At 36.5% G+C, this 21,287-nt stretch overlaps 1 protein-coding gene and 2 long non-coding RNA genes across 3 annotated transcripts; all 3 read right to left on the bottom strand.

Annotated features, from left to right (window-relative positions):
• Positions 1-2,660: 2,660 nt before the first annotated feature.
• LOC127854232 (uncharacterized) lies at positions 2,661-6,006 on the bottom strand. The gene is made up of 2 exons (XR_008036979.1): positions 5,931-6,006; positions 2,661-5,296 (listed from the first exon to the last, which is right to left on the bottom strand). It is a non-coding gene; the product is annotated as an uncharacterized LOC127854232 (long non-coding RNA).
• An 81-nt stretch (positions 6,007-6,087) lies between these two features.
• LOC127854231 (uncharacterized) lies at positions 6,088-8,573 on the bottom strand. The gene is made up of 3 exons (XR_008036978.1): positions 8,521-8,573; positions 6,655-6,742; positions 6,088-6,145 (listed from the first exon to the last, which is right to left on the bottom strand). It is a non-coding gene; the product is annotated as an uncharacterized LOC127854231 (long non-coding RNA).
• Positions 8,574-8,989: 416 nt separating this feature from the next.
• Positions 8,990-17,833, bottom strand: LOC127854228 (uncharacterized). Its single transcript, XM_052389251.1, has 6 exons — positions 17,806-17,833; positions 13,548-13,667; positions 11,599-11,731; positions 10,160-10,391; positions 9,377-9,586; positions 8,990-9,139 (listed from the first exon to the last, which is right to left on the bottom strand). Exons 1-6 carry the CDS (start codon positions 17,819-17,821, stop codon positions 9,032-9,034), a joined length of 819 nt encoding a protein of 272 aa, XP_052245211.1. The 5' UTR covers positions 17,822-17,833; the 3' UTR covers positions 8,990-9,031.
• Between the last annotated feature and the right edge of the window lie 3,454 nt (positions 17,834-21,287).

Genomic DNA, 21,287 nt, shown 5'->3' with positions numbered 1-21,287 from the left:
TAACTGTGGCATTTCAAGATATGCGGCACAAGACAGTATTTAATACATTATACAATTTAGAAGGTTAGTGTTGTAATGCGCGCCCTCATCTATTTGCCTTTTATCCTATACCCAATAACTTCTTAACACAATGCAATTCATAAACTGATGCTAGACGTAGACATTAAATATTTAACAAAAATTAAAATGACTAACAGAAGCCTTTTAAATTATTTAAATTTAACACTATAGTAAATTAAGCGGTACTTATTTTTAGCACGAGAGAGAAATAGTGTTGTGGGGTACCCTCCAGCCGATCGCATATCACGGTACTTTGAACCAGACACAAGATGCCGCAGCGCAATTGATAGCTTCATCCCTGGTTCAATTGGACGTCTGTAGTTGTTGCGCTGTTTCGTTATCCTTTGGCTCACTCGTGCGAGAATCTCATCAACATCTCGGTTGGCACTCTCATGAAGTTGACAGATGCGAAATGGATCTCTTGAACAATGCTATACAACTACCGGTACATGTACCGCTGTAATTGGTATATCACGTGTGTTATGTATCTTTGAACACGGGTATACAAACTACTGGTGCACGTGGCGCTTGTCATTAATATCACGCAGGCGACATGGATCTCTTGAGCATGCGTATGTCAACTTACGGTACACGTGACGCTTGCCATTAATATCACGCAGGCGACATGGATCTCTTGAGCATTCGTGTGTCAACTAACGGTACACGTGACGCTTGCCATGAACATCACTCAGGAGACATGGATCTTTGATAATGCGTATGTCAACTACCCCTACACATGAAGATTGCATTAATATCACGCAGGCGACATCGATCTCATTAACATGCGTATGTCAACTAACGGTACACGTGACGCTTTATATTATATCACGTATGTGACATGGATGTCTTGAACAAGGGTACGCCAACTAAAGATATACGTGACGCTTGATATTACTATCACACAGGCGACATGGATCTCTTGAACATGGTAACACCAACTACCGGTACACGTGACGCTTGATATATCGCGTATGTGATATGGATTTTTGAACAAAGGTACGCCAACTAAAGGTACACGTGGCGCTTGACATTTCTATCACACAGGCGACACCGATCTCTTGAACAAGGCTATATATGTACGCTTGTAATTGATATAACACGTGTGTTATGTATCTTGAACACGGGTATACAAACTACTGGTACACGTGGCGCTTGTCATTAATATCACGCAGGCGACATGGATTTCTTGGGCATGCGTATGTCAACTAACGGTACACGTGACGCTTGCCATTAAAGGGATCTTTTCACGCTTTGGTAAATTGACAAAATTGAAAAAGTTGTTTCAGATTCGCAAATTTTCGTTTTAGTTATGATATTTGTGAGGAAACAGTAATACTGAACATTTACCATGGTCTAATATAGCCATTATATGCATCTTTTGACGATTTAAAACCTAAAAATTATAAAGCGTTGCAACGCGAAACGATTGAAATTTGGAGAGTTCTTTTTTGTCGTTAAATTTGGCGAAAACTACGAAGATTGCTATATAAGGTTATAATACTTTACGAATATGTACTCGGCGGAGAATAGCTCAGTAGGCTAAAGCGTTTTTTACTTCAGGACTCCAGTGGTCACTGGTTCGAAACCTGGTCCGGGCAATGTCTTTTTCCGTTTTTAAATTTTATTCTTGATTTTTTACTGGAGCTTTTACGATCCAATGTTTACATTTATGATTTAAATCATTTAATGAATACGTAAAAAAATGCCGAAATCGTGAAAAGGCCCCTTTAATATCACGCATGCGAACATGGATCTCTTGAGCATGCGTATGTCAACTAACGGTACACGTGACGCTTGCCATGAACATCACGCAGGCGACATGGATCTCTTGTGCAGCGTATGTCAAATCGGTACACTTGACGCTTTCATGAACATCACGCAGGCGACATGGATCTCTTGAGCATGCGTATGTCAACTAACGGTACACGTGACGCTTGCATGAACATCACTCAGGCGACATGGGCTCTTGGGCAGGCGGATGTCAACCGACGGTACAAGTGACGCTCGTCATTTATATCAAAGTACTAGTAACATGTACCCGCTTGTAATTGATATCACACCGTGCGTTATTGTATCTTGAACATGGGTATCAAACTACTGGTACACGTGGCGCTTGTTATGTCACGCATGCGACATGGATCTCTTGATATGCGTATATAAACCACCGATACACGTGACGCTTGAATGATATCACGCATGCGACATTGTTCACTTGAACATGACTATGCCAACTAAGGTACAATTGTCTCTTGTAATAGATATTACTTGAACATGGGTATGCGAACTATCGATGTACTTGATATGGCACATGAATTTATGTAACATTTGTATGAAACTACCGGTAAATGTACCGCTTGTAATCGTGTCACCAGTTATAACAATGTTTAACCGTATAGTAAATCTCATTGTCATTTTTAAACCTAGATATGCCCGATACACCAGTCACTCGTGTCAACCTGTTCACTTGAAGGAAAGTTGTAATTTGTATTGATATGGCTCCTTTGAGGTAAGAATAATAACACATTGTATGCATAATAGTTATATTGATCAAAAAGTGAAACAACATGATACCCACCATACATCACATTACAAAAACTGTATACAAATACGAATATTTATTTGCAGTCAGGCCACAGGGCCATAATACATAGTTTAATTTCATAATTATATAAAATAACCTGAATAGTTAAAGAAAACAAAGTCATATGATGCAACACGCATGCACTTTCGTAGAACAAATGCTGCTATACATTATAATACCACCAAAACAAGGATTACTTTATAATTAACTACCTATAACATGTAAGCATGCAAATAGTAACATACTTATAAGTAACCTAAGAATCAGTATTTTTTATCAGATATAAATAAACAATGCAATTCAAGCATGCAGAATTAAAATGACAGCTAATTTGCATGATAATTACGTAGTTGTTATATATTAGCATGCACATACACACATTTTGCAATCAAAAATATGTGCTTGTCATTTTCATCGGCCATTAACATATTGAACAAACCAAAGTTTCCATTTCATTCAAACACAGCGGAATAAACAAATCATATCTGTGTTATATAATGGGCACTGCATAAACACAGGGTACTCATCTTCTACATTATAAACATGTCGCATAAGACAAAATTTACAGTATCTATGATCACGTATATAACATACAACAAGAATATCAGTGAAACTGATGGATGCTCCCCGATGATGCGCTATGTCAATCTATGTGTTAATAACCACCTTAAAAAATTCTATTATTAGCCTCGGTGACATTGACCCCAGTGACCTCAAACCTCATCAAAAGGAAGAGGTCATGCAAGGTACCTACGTGCCAAATATGAAAGAGATCGTTAAAGTATTGAATGTGCTATGAGAAACTGTGACAAAAGTGTGACGGAAAAATCTATTATAAGCCTTGGTGACCTTGACCCCAGTGACCTCATCAAAAGGTTAAGGTCCATGCAAGGTACCTACATGCCTAATATGAAAGAGATCGGTAAAGAATTGAAGGTGCTATGGGAAACTAGTGAGGAAGGACAAACTGGAAACTATATGCTCCGGCGAAATTGTATTTCGGGAGCATAACAATTAGGAAAAATATGAAAAATAACGAATTTCAAGAATAAATGCTACAACAGAATCAGGAACACTGATAATAAAATGGCTTTTGTAAGGTGCATGAAGACAGCGAAATGAATACTGCAAATCATACAAGTCACAGAACATATAATTGACAATTTTTCATAAATGATTCAGCTATAAAGGTGCCATGATGACACTATATCGCTCATCTGACTGTTGTTCTTGTCTATAAACTTGAACTCTCTTCCTGGCCATTTTAAAAGAAGTGTTCACTATGAGCAAATAAGGACAAATTTGCCTGTGAGTTGGGTATAGCATATTTTGAAATTCACGAAGGAGGTCAACCAGACGATGTTTTATGCCAAATATATAAGCTTTCCTTTTGGTTGCCATTGCAACCAGATTTATGCATGGAATGCATTTCATTAACAACTTTGAAAGAGGTTCATGAAAGAAAACTCGTGCCATGTTTCATTAAGATTGGCACAGAGGTTAGATGTTGTTTAAGTAAAAAATGTTGACCCATGACGGACCAAGACCATTCACAATAGCTCACCCTGAGCACTTTATGCTCAGTTGAGATATAAACACAAAACAATTATTGCATAATAATACATAGTATGTGTTTACTCGCTCAGTCTTTAAATAGAAAAAAGCATCAAAAGATGCAATAGTAAGTATCCAAAGTTCAGATGAACTTAAATTATAGATCATTTAAGTATCACATTAAACTAACCCAGCTAAAGCAATTCTTATCTTTTTTCATATGATAACTTTTTCTTCTTATTCCATTCATTTAAAAGAATTGTAGGTAAAAGCAAAAGTGTGACTGTGACATCTGACGGGCCAACCTTTTAATGCACTGTATAAAGCTGTTGAATTGTTCACATATTTCAGATTTTTACAGATTCAAAGCCTTGAAGTCTGCTAGCTGTAAAAGCACTAGAACATTTGTGGGAGTAGCCATGGAAAATGTCATGAAAAAAAAGTTCATTTTTTATAGTATCCACTTTCTCTGTTTAGGCAATATTCTTGTAAATTACATGCAAAGTCATAAAACACGTCTTGTGGAGGGGTTTCTAAATAGCTATAGAGTGATAATGCGGGATCTTTTCTTCCTTCTGCCCCAGTCATGTGGAAACCATAGCAATGTCCATGGTCTGCACAGAACCAAAGAAATAATGTTGATGTTCCTCGAGCAGAAGTTTCAACTTTAGAATAATCTATTTTCATGTTTGAAGCCCAACTGAACCAAAAATTAAAAAAAAACTGTTTGATCCATAAACCTAGCCTTATTGTGGCGAGTTTTATACATCTCATTTTTAAACTGGCAGTAAGAGGAAAAAAGTGCAACTAGAATTCATAACCATAGATACAAATTCCCACCCTATTTCATCTCCTGCTGCTGTATCCCTACTTACTACATGTAACAATCTAAGTCCCCTTCATCCCAAAGAATTCTGCATGGCTTACTAATTGAATTATAGCATTCACGTATATGAATGTCACATTTTACAGGTGCAAAATTTGTGTAAATATTTAATGTCCTTTGTCTTTCGTGTATGGTCAGTCCATTTTCACTGTAATTATCGTCATCTTCTCGCTTGAGCCAACCGCTTCCACAGGGACCGGTATTGTCTGGAATATCTGGAAATAATACAGGTCCTTTTAGGCAGCCATCTGAACATCGAACAAGGTTAGAATCATTCCACTGATCACGTTTTATGATATTTTTCCTTAACTCATTATTGTCTTTAAGTCTGGGAGAATGTTTACTTCTACACTTAAAATTCCAAAGTCCAGATTCCTCATTGAAGTTATTGTATGCAGCAGTACTTAATGTAACCGAAACAGGCATTTCATCATCAATATTGTCATCAAATAACTGCTGTTCTTCATCATCATTGTTATCAATATTTGTATGAATTAAATCTTCCCACATGTGAGTATATGATTTAAATAAGTTTAAGTGCCTACAAACCTTCGAATTTAGTAAAGTACTATATTTCTCTTATAACCAACCAGACAGGCCAAAAACAATATATTCCGATCATTTGATCTTGGGGCATACAAATAGAAAATGGTCAATATATAAGATAATAATTTCAAACTAGCACCTTCCTCAAATTACCCTAACCACACATATAATATATATATATATAATATATATATATATATATATATATATATATATATTTATAGAACATTAACAAGGTTAAAATTCCTCTGATTAAGGAACTTGCCCACTAATATTGTTTATTATAAGGCAGGAATATCTCACCGGTCCAGGGTTAAGTTCAACGTCATTTGAAATAATAAGAAGAAGCTGTGAAGTGTCTACATCTTGTTGGGGCGTTCTCGTCAGTGTCTCGTTGAAAAAGAAGTGGGATGGCACATTGACTTTATCTTCATTTGCGGCGTTGTCATCTTGTTGGGGCGTCTCTCTTCAGTGTCTCGGTGGCAATGGATGTTGGATGGCACGTTGATTTCATCTTCCTATAATAGAATAACCCTTCCTTTAATACAATACTTACTAGACAAACAAGACTATTGCCAAGCAATGTATGTCCCCTACAGGTTCCACCATTATCAGATTTTTTTGGATTTTTTTTCATTATATATATTTACAAATTACTACCGGTTATATAATTTGAAAAGCGTATACCTTTGAAGATGATTTGAAATAATGTGAATACATCCCTTTCATTAAATTCATTCTTTTTAATGAAAACATAAAATTTGTTTATAGCATTGTGCCATGCTATCAGATCAATTGGCATGCTACAAATATATTGTCATATAAACAGGGCAATCATTGTCTTTCATGCTTGAACCAATTACTATATTATGATACATACAAATAGGACACAGATGAATCAAACACACATTCTGCTGATTTATATTAAAATCAAAGTAATGAAAATACCTATGAAAGAATATTTATGTAAATTGTCAAGATGGAAAGTGTTTAAAAAGTATGGAGCATATCGTCATAAAATTAGTACCAAGCATAAGCCATTCAACTTGTATGCAGGCAGGAAAACAGCCACATCTTCAGTAATGTCAAGGTAAACAAATCCACTGCAGCATGACCTTTAATGCATGACGAAAAAACAGGATCATTAATGCAGTGTCTGTGAATGCATAATCATGTAAAATTAATATTCATTCAGGCTAAAAATTGCCATCCAGTAAAAAGGGAAACTATGTCTGAACTATATTTTTGTTGTCCCGGACAATATTGGACGACCACTAATTCCAATGACCGTCAATATAAAACTAACAAAACGATTAAACCTATTTGACATGAAACTAACAAGAGAGTTACTGCAGTAATAGCATTCATGCAGCAAGTTTTAATATAAAACAAGAGCACCGCATAACGGGTGCCATGCTCGGCTGCAAAAGCTTGTCAGAGTGATCTTGATCTTTGACCTAGTGACCCAAAATGGGTGTGGTGTGTAGAACTCATCAAGGTGCATATACATATGAAGTTTCAAAGTTGAAGGTGGAAGCACTTTGATTTTAGAGCCAATGATAAGGTTTTAGCACGACGCCGGTGGACGACGAGCAGGCTATGACAATACCTCGGGTTTTTCTCCGAAAACAGCCTCGCTAATAAATATTGTTGGGGTGTCTAAAAATAAAGCAACAATGAGTGCCTTATGTTGGCATATGTTTATGTTGTATGTAATTCCATTAAGAAAGGTGATTTTTATGAAACTACTTAAGAATGCATTACATTTATGTATATATAGGTAAACAACAGCTGTCACCATAGGATGACTTATGCCCCCTATAAACGCTTGATAGAAGTTATGAGCTTTTTTCGAAACTTAAACACAGATTTCGAAACCTAAACGCAGACCCTAAGTTCAAGGTCAAGGTCACAGGGGTCAAAATTGTGTGCGCATGGAAAGGCTTTGTCAATATACACATGCATGCCAAATATGAAGTTGCTATCTGAAGCGACATAGAAGTTATGAGCATTTTTCGAAACCTAAACGTAAAGTGTGACAGACAGACTATATGCCCTCCTTCGGCGGCATAAAAAGATGTGCCAGAAATTAATGACTTCAAGGATATAATACATGTAAATGTTAACAAATAGATTTTTTTCAACGAAAGCAAAAACAACAAAACAAAATGCACCAAACAAGCTTCCTATTCCTTGATAACATGTATAAATCTGCATTTATTTACTGTGCTTTCCCTATCGGTATTTTATGGCTATTTATTTCACACATATTTCACTACCAGTAACATGATGATGAATAAAAACAAGAGCACCGCATAGCAGGTGCCAACGCTCGGCTGCAGGTGCAGTTTCTTTTTTTTAAGAGTTCACAGTGATCTTGACCTTTGACCTAGTGACACAAAAAAGGGTGTGGCATGTATAACTCATCAAGGTGCAGCTACATATAAAGTTTCAAAGTTATAGGATGAAGCACATTAAACATTGTGGCATTTCTTTGTTAACTGAAACAATTAACACATGCATGTACATGCAAACAAAAATTTCAACAATAACAAATGCACCAATCAAGCTTTATATACCTTGTGTGGCATTTCTTTGCCAACTGAAACAATTTACACATGCATGTACAGGCATGGCATAAGTGCAAAACCTCATCCACCAAAGTTGACTATTTTGAAAAATAACAACAATTATATAATAATATGCAGAAGACAACAGAAAGGAAAGATGTCCTCAAAATAATAACACTAATATGGTCTTTTACTTATATTTTACTTTCAAAATAGGTTTGGTTGTGGGTTTTTTTTCAACAAAAAAAACTTGTTTTAAGAATTAGTAGGACATTTCCACAATGAAACAGTGAGGGTTATCTGAAATTAACAGTATTTTTTACCTTCTTTCCATATCTTTTGACATTTCTGGTTGCAGACCTCTTAGCTCTGGCAGTGACAACCTGAGAATGAATTGTGTGTGTGAAAATATGGAAAACAAAATTATATAAACTAACTAGTTTATTTTTTATACAATTACAGAATGTTATGTTCTGATATAACTGAATGGTTATGACATCAACTCTATGGTCTGGCTTTCACACAAAGACATCTGTTGAACTTTTCATGTTTACCACTTAATGACAAACAATGCTCTTTGATGATTAAAGGCATTGCTTTAAAAGTATAGGACCTGCAGTCCAACTATTGCCTTACAGCTACCAATAATGAAGGGCATTATGGTGCTGATCAGGGGCAAAAAGGCGAGGCTAAAAAGAGACATGACAGGGTGCCCAGCTTTACGGCTCTAGACATAACATTAATTTATAGGCTGTAACAAGCCATATGAGCAATCAATACTGGATTGCAATCACTTTATAAATGTTCATTAAGAATGATGAAATATCTGTACGATTAAATGCATAGAAAAGTTACCGTTATTTTATGTGTCTGAGGCTTAATGTCCCTGGGAACTGGTACTTCACTTGCATCCACCTTGTCTTGAATCTCTGGTTGAGCTCCCTACAATTTATTTAACCATAATACAGGTATTATACTTTTTTTTAAACGGCTTATTTTAATCAAAAATATAAACATTACAGCAAAATCAAATTGTTATGAATATTTGTAGGTGGAAGCGCTTTGATTTTAGAGTCAATGTTAAGGTTTTAGCCTGACGCAGAATTGCAGTTTTGTGCATAAATCACATTTGCTTATGGCTCATAAATGCAGTCCACTTTGTTGTAGCACTAAACTCACAGTCTGCACAATATCCGAAAAGAGTGCTATGGTGCTGTCATGCTCCTGAACCGGTACTTCCGTGGCTGAGAGAGCTGGCCATTCTGTAGGATCTTGAACAGCAGCCTCCACACACAGCTGGTTTGGCAGGTCGTCATGTATGGATGCTAAACACCTCCTAGCCCCTTCAGCACTCAGATGTAGTCCATCATGGGACAAGTACAGGGACTTCTTAAAATTAAATTTTGATTATTGATAGTTACCGTACTAATTTGTTTTAAACATAACTAAGATATTAAAGCAGCAAATTAAATGAACTGGTTTCCCTCAACGAATGAAAAAATATTTTAGTTTCAATCAATTAGAGTGTACAACTCTGAACTGACCAAAATGATCATCCTGACAAAACTTATACAAGAACTTCTAAAAAATGATAATACATTTCATTAACTTCCATATTACAGCACAGGCAGATATCTTTAATTATGGGGCTTTACTTCTAGAGCTGAAACCAACAAAACGTGCAAGTGTACCACCACAAAGTAATACATCTATTTTAAAATTCATGATATTTCATGTAAAAGTTATTAAGAAACCAGTAATTGCAACAAAACTGCTCAATGAGTCAATTTTCACCAATTAAGGAGGCATATCTCTTGAGCAAAGAAGGATGTCTGAACAGAATTTGGGATTGGTCCACCGCAGTATAATGATGCAAATATTTATTTTAAGTTTCATGATGATGAAATTCCATGCAACAGTTGCTGAGAAACTTCCTATTTCACTCTAGATCTTTCCCTATACCTGTTTAGTTGCTGCATAGTCCATGTATCTCACAGAAGGCACATGGTGACTCAGTTCCCACAGCATGCTGTTTGCGCTCCTTATCCACTGGCAGTAGTTCCTCAACTGTGCCCCTGAGAGTGGCCATCGGGGAAACATTCTCACATCAAAATCACGTGGAAGAATCACGCAAAGCACCACGTGTATTTCAGTGCACACACTGAATACAACATCAAGGATCTCAGTCACACAACTAAAAATAACAAGCAAATTCATTGAATTGATATACCCTGCCAATATGCTTCTGGACAAAAAAGTGTTATATTTGACACTAAAGAAGCATTTTTTAAGAAACAAAGGGCCATAACTCTGCTATTAACAGATGGTGTACGATGCCATTTGGCCTGCAGCATCCTCTTATCCATATATATACTCATACCAAGTTTCAATGAAATCCGCCAAAGCACTTCCAAGATATGGCTCTGGACACAAAAGTGCTGGACGGACAGATGGAAAGACAGACGGACAGACAACCCCAAAACAATATCCATCCTCCTATGGCAAGGGATAATAATGTAATGGTATTAGTTGCTCATTGTATTATCTTCCCATCACAAACAATTATTAAATAGAGATGTGTTCGTCAGAAACACAATGCCCCATATTGCGCCGCTTTGTATTTATTTTTTTACCTTTGACCTTGAAGGATGACCTTGAACCTCCACCACTCAAAATGTGCAGCTTCATGAGATACACGTGCACACCAAATATCAAGTTGCTATCTTCAATATTGAAAAAGTTATGGCCAATGTTAAAGTTTTCAGACGGACAGACGCCATATATTTGACATTTGACCTTGAAGGATGACCTTTCACCAATTAAAAATGTTCAGCTCCATGAGGTACACACGCATGCCAAATATCAAGTTTCTATCTTTAATAATGCAAAAGTTATGGCCAACGTTGAAGTTTTTTTTCCCGACGGACGGACAGACTGACACACATACTGACTGACGGACAGTTCAACTTCTATGTGCAACCCTACCGGGGGCATAAAAAGTTACAAACAACTACAAAAATATTTGAGAAACTAACTTATTTTATTTCATTAAAATGCCAATCCAAAAAAATCTAATAAGAAAGTGATACTAAGTTGATCAAGCTCATTTTTATTCATGCTGCTAAGCTGTTCAGTGGCGGATCCAGGGTTTCTAGTTAGGGGGTTGGTGTGGACATTCAATAACACAGGCCAATGTAAAAGCATAATGGTGTAGTGGATGTGGTGTCCGCCTAGTGATAGGGAGTTAGGAGGTTCTCATTATCTTCTCCATAAACACCAAGTTCTGGTTCTTCCCAGGAACAGACTCGAGTGTCTCAATAAGCATAGTGCGTTCCCTGCAATAAAGCTAAGGTAAAAAGGTTAAATAAAAACTAAAACTGAAAAATTACTGTTCAACATACCGGTAGAAATTGCTATCCTTGCAGCAAACATCGTTAGAGTCAAGATGCAGGTACAATATGTCGTAACAACCTGACATCAGCTCTTGATGCAGCAGCTTTCTAAAGCCCTTCCGGTCAGACACATACTTTGCACCTGCATAGTAAAATAAGATCTTCCATTTGGAATTGGTTTTCATTTGCAATAATTTTTCTTGAGTTGTCATTTGTTATTGAATATTATGAAAAATAGTCATCATTGCTATGTTCGAGACAAGCAAGCTTATCTTTGTTAATATTTATCTCACTTGTTCTATGTTGCGTCAAATTTCTGGATTTGCAATCTTTTTCCCCATTTTGGTTACAGCAGAAAGGGTATTTTGCTTGATTCCATAATACATGTTTTATCAGTGTAATAATATACATGACGTGTACATGTAAATACCATGAAACTGTTAGGGTAAAATATCTTTTTGGGTATTGAAGCAATATTCAGTGGAGTTTTAAGCATTTCTTTAAAAACAAGAGATGCGTTTGTTGGAAACACAATGCCCCCTATTGCACCGCTTTGAAGCCATGTACATGTATTCAAACTTTGACCTTGAAGGATGACCTTGACCTTTCACCACTCAAAAATGTGCAGCTCCATGAGATACACATGCATGCCAAATATCTAGTTGCTATCTTCAATATTGCAAATTTTGACCTTTGACCTTGAAGGATGACCTTGACCTTTCATCACTCAAAATGTGCAGCTCCATGAGATATACATGCATGCCAAATATCAAGTTGCTATCTTCAATATTTAAAAAGTTATGGCCAATGTTAAAATTTTCAGACGGACGGAATATTTGACATTTGACCTTGAAGAATGACCTTGATTTTCACCTTTTACCACTCAAAATATTCAGCTCCAAGAGATACACATGCATAAAAAAAATCAAGTTGCTATCTTCAATATTTAAAAAGTTATGGCCAATGTTAAAGTTTTCGGACGGACGGAATATTTGACATTTGACCTTGAAGAATGACCTTGACCTTCACCTTTCATCACTCAAAATGTTCAGCTCCAGGAGATACCCATGCATGCCAAATATCAAGTTGCTATCATCAATAGTGAACAAGTTATGGCCAATGTTAAAGTTTTCGGATGGACGGACAGACGCCATATATTAGACATTTGACCTTCACCTTTCACCACTCAAAATGTTCAGCCTCAGGAGATACACATACATGCCAAATATCAAATTGCTATCGTCAATAGTGAAAAAGTTATGACCAATGTTAGTTTTCGGACGGATGGACATATGCCATATATTAGACCTTTGACCTTGAAGGATGACCTTGACCTTCACCTTTCACCACTCAAAATGTGCAGCTCAATGAGATGCACATGCATGCCAAATATAACGGTGCTATGTTAAATATTGAAAAAGTTATGACCATTAAAGTGTTCGGACGGACGGACAGACTGACAGTTCAACTGCTATATGCCACCCTACCGGGGGCATAAAAACAATTATTTGGTACACAAAGCTTCAAATAAATATTAAAATTAGCAACCTTTTTTCCAAAGGCAGCAACAAACACTGCAGGGCTAGATTGAACTTTACCGGTACGCAGTTGTTTACAACCATCGACAAAGCGGGGGTTTGGGGGCAGTAGCCCCCGATACTAAAGAAATATATAGGATAAAAGGATAATAAGGTGTTGCGTAAGTTGTTATGTGTTAGGTGTTAAGGGTTAGAGTACGCTGTTTGATGTTAAGTGTTGCGTACCGGTAAAGTTCAATCGTCCCCACTGCAGTATAAGACAGTAGCTAAAATAATTATGCCAACGCAAAAATCATCAAAAGATTATGGCGGCAATTTATATAGACTATTTAAGACAGTAAAAGGGGGTAATATAAAGCAGCATGCCACAGAAACATGTTGGGTCTCACACTCAACTATAAACAGTTAAAAATTATTCACCAGATACGGGCAGAAAGTCAATCCTTGCATTTGGAGGACATGCAGACTTCAAACGATGGACATTGGAATCCCCGGCAATAAGAACACGAACATCGCTGCTGCACCAGACATGTTCTTCACCTGAAACAGAATAAACGGCTCTAGGAGAAGTGCCCCCCGGAGAACTGCCCCCCCCCCAAAGATTTTTCACTGGGCGGAGAACTGCCCCCTCACTCTTTTTTTATAGGGCGGAGAACTGCCCCCTGCTGATTAATAAGGGGCGGAGAACTGCCCCCCTGTCAGAAATGATGACCCGGAGAAGTGCCCCCTAATTAAAGAAATTTCGCGGCTATATATAAAACGAGTATTATAATGACAATAACGCCAGTAACTTTCTTGCTATTATGTCTGGAAATTGAGTGAAATTTCAAAAGTAATATAAAGTTGTACAAGTATTAAAGTTATAAAACGGCAAAAAAATACCTGCCTCGGCATGGACGTCGCCATCTTGATAATCACGTGATTTTCGTCTATGTTAACAAAGAAAAACAAATCACTTTTTGCTAATAAAAAGTTTTCGCGGCTGAATTATTTGATATTTTCCCCGTAATCAAAACAAACAATTAGCATGCAATTTAATCCATCCGTATGCAAGCTGAAAACAATAATTTATTTGTTTGTTTTCGCCAATTACGGATTTGGACGGTTCAATATAATAAACCCGTATGCCGCTTTAATCAAAGCTAACAAGTTCTTAACAATTAAGGTCGGTCCGGTCTACCAATTAAAAGATCGCGGTGCTTATCGTTAACGGTAACAAGTTCTCTGCCTGCCTAATTAGCTGCTAATTAAAGCAACTGTTACCGATTTTGTTTGTTTGGCATGTCGACATGATCTGCTCAAAATGCTAACTGTTGCAGATTGTATGTATGTATGAATGTATGTTTTGAACGTTTATGTAAGCATGTATATATTTTTTAATGTATGTCTGAATGTATGTATGTATGATTGTAACTGTGAATGTATGTATGCATGTAATGTGTGTATTTATGTATGTTATTTTGTATTTCACATGAATTAACTAAACAACATAAATAAATTGATTATTAATTCGACTTCACTTTACTTTTTTCTTCAAGTCAGCTAAATTATTGCCTTTGCTTTGCCTATTAATTTACTTTTTTATACGTTTAGTTACGTTTTTTTTTTCCATGGGTCAATACTATCTTTATAATGTAAATTAATTCCGATGTAACTTTTCCTCCATAAGTACTGAGTTGCACGTCTATATATAGTTGCGACACATGGCCAGTATTAACATGCACGCGTTTCCTGTGTGGATCTCGACTATGTTTCGCGCTCTTATTAAAACACGACTTTTACATGGCATTCATGTATAGTGAGTGGTGAAGATGCGTACCAAGGGCCTTAAACAGTATTATCACATGCCTCTAGACAATTTGTGTTATTCAGTTCGATAAATGGCAATATACTTGTACTTAAATTAATTTGTTACCGGATAAAATGTGTACGCCGATAACGTAAAATTACCCGTAAGTATTGTTTTCACTACGTAACTAATAACTAATATGACACCGGGGGGGGGGGGGCAGTTCTCCGCCCCTACAGATTTGATGGGGGGGGGGGGGCAGATATCCGCCTACTAAATTCTGACAGGGGGGGGCAGTTCTCCGCCCCTACCGATTTGCTGGGGGGGGGCACCTCTCCGCCACCTTTAAAATAAGGGGGCAGTTCTCCGGATTCCAGAATAAACAAAAGGCTTCCCGAATCAAATCAAATCAAAATTTATTTATTGTCGGTATGAGGATAACAAAGGACATCGTTCCACGAACCCTGGGGAAGTTTAAAAACTCAAAATACAACACGACAACAAACAAACGCCCGAATTCAAATACAATCCGAACCTGGATTTTCCAAACGAGTTTAACAACGTCAGTTTTTAAATAGGTAACGTCGCGAAATCAAATTACAAATTCTAAACGAGCACTTTCAAACGATTAAATGTCACGCAACGCGGTTAAACTGCAACGTAGTCTCTGGTCAACACTAGTTACTAGTTAGAAATACTTTACTAGTTGCGTATCACTTAACTTGCTGTTCACTTCCGATGTGAAATGTATAATCTTACAATTTAACCTCAGAGTGACACTTGGTGTACATACATGTAATGGTACTTAAATAGTTCTTCTTGAATGCTCTGAGCTTTTATGAGTACATACGTACAGCTCATAGTTCTTCTTGTTAAAACCAAATTCAATGTAAAAATTTTTTTTCTCACATATGTCCATAAAATCGAGTTAAATCAACCTAATACATTGTTACAAACACAATACCTGTTACAATCGACATCAATTTGCGTCTACTTTGTTGAGAAATGCTCAAAACATAAAATTGATATCAAATCGTTTATGTCGGAAGTTGTTATTGTCGATTAGAGCAAAGGGAAAGAAAGGGTTACACTGCACAAATTGTTTTCACAGTGGTATCTGACGATCTGGTCTTATGGTAGCAGTTGAAATTGTATTGTGTATAACATTGTAGTTTGAATTAGGACACATTCTTATGACTGTAATTTCGCTGCGATCGGATAAGTGGCATGTTCCGTTAGTAAGTTGAATAATATCGGGCGTATGTTTGCATTGTAAACAAGTTGTTATTAAAATAAAGATACAATGTGGTGTTGGTGTAATTTTTACTATTTTACTAAGTGAATGAGGGTTGAAATGCTATGAAACACTTTCTGCATCAATTAAAATATTTATTGAACATATTCCATATTTGTTTTCGGCTATTAGGCTAGATTATTTAACATACATATATACATAGAAAATATTGCAGACATACACACACACAAAGTATAAAGAAATGGAAAAAAGAACCACCATAAAAGAAACTAAACAAACAAAACAAGAAAGAACAAAGAAATGAATATGCATTGTTATAATGAAATATAAACACATACAGCTAAAAGATTTACAGAAAGCGAAAACCTAAGCACAATCGAGGGACACCACACATGATCAATTGGTCACTGTTTGCTCAGGAACTACTTTAAAGTACCCCGTGTACCCTTAGGTAAACTATATGTTCCCCGGGTACGAATAATACGTTTAAAGGCACCCGGCAATACGACGGGGTTCTTTTAGTATACTTTCCGTACACCGGGAACAGTGTAGTAAACTTTAAAGTACCTGGGGTACCATATACACATACAGCTGATAAATTTACATATATTTCCCTGTGTGTGATCGTGCTTATTGAAAGCGAAAGCCTAACCACGATCGAGGGACACCACACATAATTTACGCTCAATTGGTCATTGTCGGCTTAGGTACTACTTAATAGTACCCCGAGTACTCAGAAGAATTCTACAATGTACCCCGGATACGGAAAATACGCACCCGGTCATACTCCGCAATACTTTTTAAAACCGGTATATATTTTCTGTACCCCACATACTTTGCAGTATATTTTTTAATTACACCGGGTACTTGAAGTAGTATCTGAGCCGACAATAACCAATCGGGCATAATTTACTATTGTTTAATTAAATCATTTTATATTTCGAGTCCGCATTGAAGACGTACATAAAGTTGAAAGGCGGTAATGCATGTGTTCATTTGTTTACCATATGAGTGTTTTGGTATATGCATGTATTGAAAAACCTGAATTGTGTATGATCAATCTAGTAGGTGAATTAATTGAGACTTGTGTAATCCAATTAAAATCCCAGACCCGGAGGGTGAATAGCTGGGAGTTGGATTATTGCAACTAGGTACTTAAAGAAAGCCTCAATTAGGCTTACGTAAACATTGTGACGGTACAGTTTACCAACCACACATGTTTAAACCAGTATCATGTTACGTTTATACGGATTTCCAAAGTGCACTCAAACGATAACCTATCATTTTAAAATGAACAACTAAATTGGAGAGGTAAGAAGAGAATTTTCCAGGGGAAACAACTAAAAAAGTAATGCGAACGGATTTAAATGGCTCATGCACGAAAGTTTATAATATAGCAACAACACATGATTTAGCTATAGAATTAGAATGCGACAGATTTTTTTTAACTATTACTCGAATATTCCTTAACTAAATAAAATATCAATAAAAGTTAAAACTTTGAGTTTGACCTACTTAGCAATCAATGGTCAAAACAACCTCGAAATAGCTTTTTCTTCATGTCAACAATACAATTGTTGAGTTAATGTTGACGTAATACTAATAATGGTAATACTATCCATATTCTTCTCTACCTAGAATATTCATCATATTAAAATATCCAATAAATGTAGTATATTTCTTTTCACGCTAACAATTCAACATGGCTTACAATCGGTTTTGCTTGGGCATGCGCATTGCAAGCCTATTTGGTTTGGTCCCGCCTTTTTCTCCATATATGGTCATTGAGCTTGTGGACGACCGTGGACCATAAACCTACAGAACAGAGACCTAACACTTATGTCAAATATAAACTTCCTTTATGTTTTGCCGCAGGCCCGTACCCAGGCAATGGGCCCAGGGGCCCGGGCCCCCCCCCCAGCTGGCTGTCGAGTTATGATATTTTAATAATGGGTCTACTGCAAATTTTCTCACAATACAAATGTGCAGATTTGTTTTATTGCCCCTGATACACAAGGGGATTAGCGCTAATTTACTCGCCAGTGGAGATAAGCCCCTAGGCATTGTTTTCTTATCACCTTGTACACACATCCCCGATCTGTCAATTACCCATTGTGCTCAATGCTTCATCTGTTGATGGTGGGTGTAACATGTCTTTTAATTGGACAAGGAAAGAGAAACAGCGAATGGATGGAACTGTTACAGAAGGTCGTAGGTCTGAACGATAATAATGTTTTCTCTTTTGAATTCTAACCTCCTCTAGAGTCATAGCTTATTAAACATTTCTGTGAAAACTGTCTTGTAGATGATAAACATTTTATAATGAATTTACTTTGAAATTTTATATAGAGGAGGTTTGATTTGAAAGAGAAAATACTAGTAGGTTATATGTCAGTTACTGACATATAACCATAGTAGTATTTTCTCTTTCAAATCAAACCTCCTCTACAGTCATACTTTATGTTACATTTCATAATAAAGGTTTTTTAGTTTCAAAGGTTGCTTTTACTTCTTTATAAAGTGTAATACATTTCTGAAATCTAAAGCTTTAAACATGTGTGTGAATTGCACACCAAGGGATCGTTGATAAAGCATGTCACGCTTTTTTTTAAACCATTTTTAACCCGGCATGTCACAGACTGTTACAAAATCTTGGACCCCCTTCCCTAAAGTACGTCACAAACTCACACTTTCAAACATTTTTTTAAAATTCATACTTAATTTAAATTTAATCTAAAACTCAATTCACTATTAAACCGTATTAAAATTTCACTTACTGGTAAAAGAACTTTCACATTACAGGCTTTTATAACTGTAGGGTTGTTACGATGAGCAGTATGAATATTTATCCACGTGTTTACCTCTAATAAAAACGAAATTATAATCAAGATTTTCTTTCAACCCTTTACTAACTAAAAATGGAACAGTCCAATTATTTCGTCATTGAAATCTGTGTGGAGGTTGTGCCTATTGAATAAGCCGGCCCAGCCAAGTTGCCTATTAAACATTCGAACAACAGAATCAGGAGATACGCAATTCGTCTTATTTTGACATAAAACTAATTCAAATGTTTCACAAATTTTTGAAAATTATTTTTAAATTCTACTAAAGAAATAATAAATAAATTATACATTTTTTTTAAATAAATGTGTGACATCACACATGGCCTGACTCCCCTCCCCCATGTCACAAACTGTCACTTTCTTACTCATCCTCCCCCCACCTGGAGCGTGACATACTTTATGGACGGCCGTAATGGTTAAAGCTTTATACTTCAGAAAGGTGCTGATTTACTTGTTATATATCCATAAATTTATAACGCAACATATGTTTCTATATGCATTAAAACTCACCTTGAACAGTGCCTAATAAAAAAAAATCTATTCGGGAGGGCCAACCCCTCCCGCACCCTCCCCGTTTGGGCCCCCCCAGTCAACATTTCCTGGGTACGGCCCTGATTGCCCATACCGCTATTACCGGTATAATAACTAGTACTAGACTTTTGTTATATGTAAAAAAGAATTCGTATCGGATAAATGTGTGATTTTAACTTGACAATTATGTATTATCTTGGTTTCAATAAATCTAATTACTTAAATTAATCAATATGATATTATTAATTATTTAAATCAGTGCGTATAAATTAATATAAATACATTTTGAGGAAAGGGCTGGACATATTTTTTTAGAGTTGCTTTTTTAACAAGTTTTTCGAAAAAAGTGAACACCGGATTTGAGAAGATGGTGTTCCCTCTGCCACGACGAGAGGAGGATGACCGTGATATGCGCTTTGAACTTCAAAGATTTATTTCATTTTCAGCATTTCCTCAGTACGCGAATGTCTCTGGATTAAGACTGGCCCAAGCGGGCTTCTTTTACACGGGATTAAGCGTTACGGTGAAGTGCTTTTGTTGCCGTAGAAACCAATCTGACTGGCGAACAGACGACGACACCCTCTTCCGGACCGGAAACGAGATGCACGAGACGGACTGTGCTTTCATGTTGGGAACGGACACAACTAACATCCCTATGCACGAGAGACAGTAGAAACTGACACGGTCATATACAGATCGGTCACGTGTTATGGCGCGGAAAGACGTCTTTTAAATCAGGGAGTGTATTTTGGATATTGTTTAAGTTTTAAGAGTGTTAAGTGCTAAGATTTATATTGGATTTAGTGGAAAGAGTTATACGTGACTTGTTATTACGTTATTAAGTTCATTTCACCAAAAAGCGATAATAAAATATGACAAGAAAGTGAAAAGCTCGAAATAGTAGCGGGAGTGCGAGTGGAAAAGTAAACAAAGCTACCAAGCCAAGAGGCCCGTCTGAAGAAATTGAAGCTTATATTTCAGTAAGTGACATCTTAAGTAAGGCTAGCGCTGTATTATTTCCTGATTCGGACGCGTCATGTAATAGCACATAAGTTTTGACATCAGATAATTACTCTAACTTTAAATCTAAAAGGGGCCTTTTCACAGATTTTGGCATTTTTTTTAACTTATTCATTAAATGCTTTATATTGATAAATGTAAACATTGGATCATAAAAGCTCCAGTAAAAAATCAAGAAAAAAATTTAAAAAAGGAAAAGAACATTGCCCGGAGCAGGTTACGAACCAGTGACCCCTGGAGTCCTGCCAGAGTCCTGAAGTAAAAACGCTTTAGCCTACTGAGCTATTCCGCCGAGTACACATTTCTGACGTATTTTATATCTTATATAAGCAATCTTCGTAGTTTCACCAAATTTAACGACAAAAACAGAACTTTCCAAATTATTCAATCGTTTCGCGTTGCAACGCTTTATAATTTTTAGATTTTAAAATCGTCAAAAGATGCATATAATGGCTATATTAGAGCATGGTTAATGTTCAGTATTACTGTTTCCTCACAAATATCATAACTAAAACGAAAACTTACGAATCTGAAACAACTTTTTTCAATTTTGTCAATTTACCAAAGCGTGAAAAGATCCCTTAAACAAAGTGATTGCTCCAATATGGCGGACGGAGGCCTCGAACCGATGAACAAAGACTTGATGGACTCCATGAACGCATTAGGCGTTAGATTAGGATTCAAGGAACGTAAATTGAGCGTTCTTGAAAACCTGGAGAGGA

The sequence above is a fragment of the Dreissena polymorpha genome, chromosome 12, assembly GCF_020536995.1.
Source record: "Dreissena polymorpha isolate Duluth1 chromosome 12, UMN_Dpol_1.0, whole genome shotgun sequence".
Taxonomy (NCBI): Eukaryota; Metazoa; Mollusca; class Bivalvia; order Myida; family Dreissenidae; genus Dreissena; species Dreissena polymorpha.
Note: the sequence above shows the minus strand (reverse complement) of the source record. Positions and strands in the feature narration are given on the sequence as shown.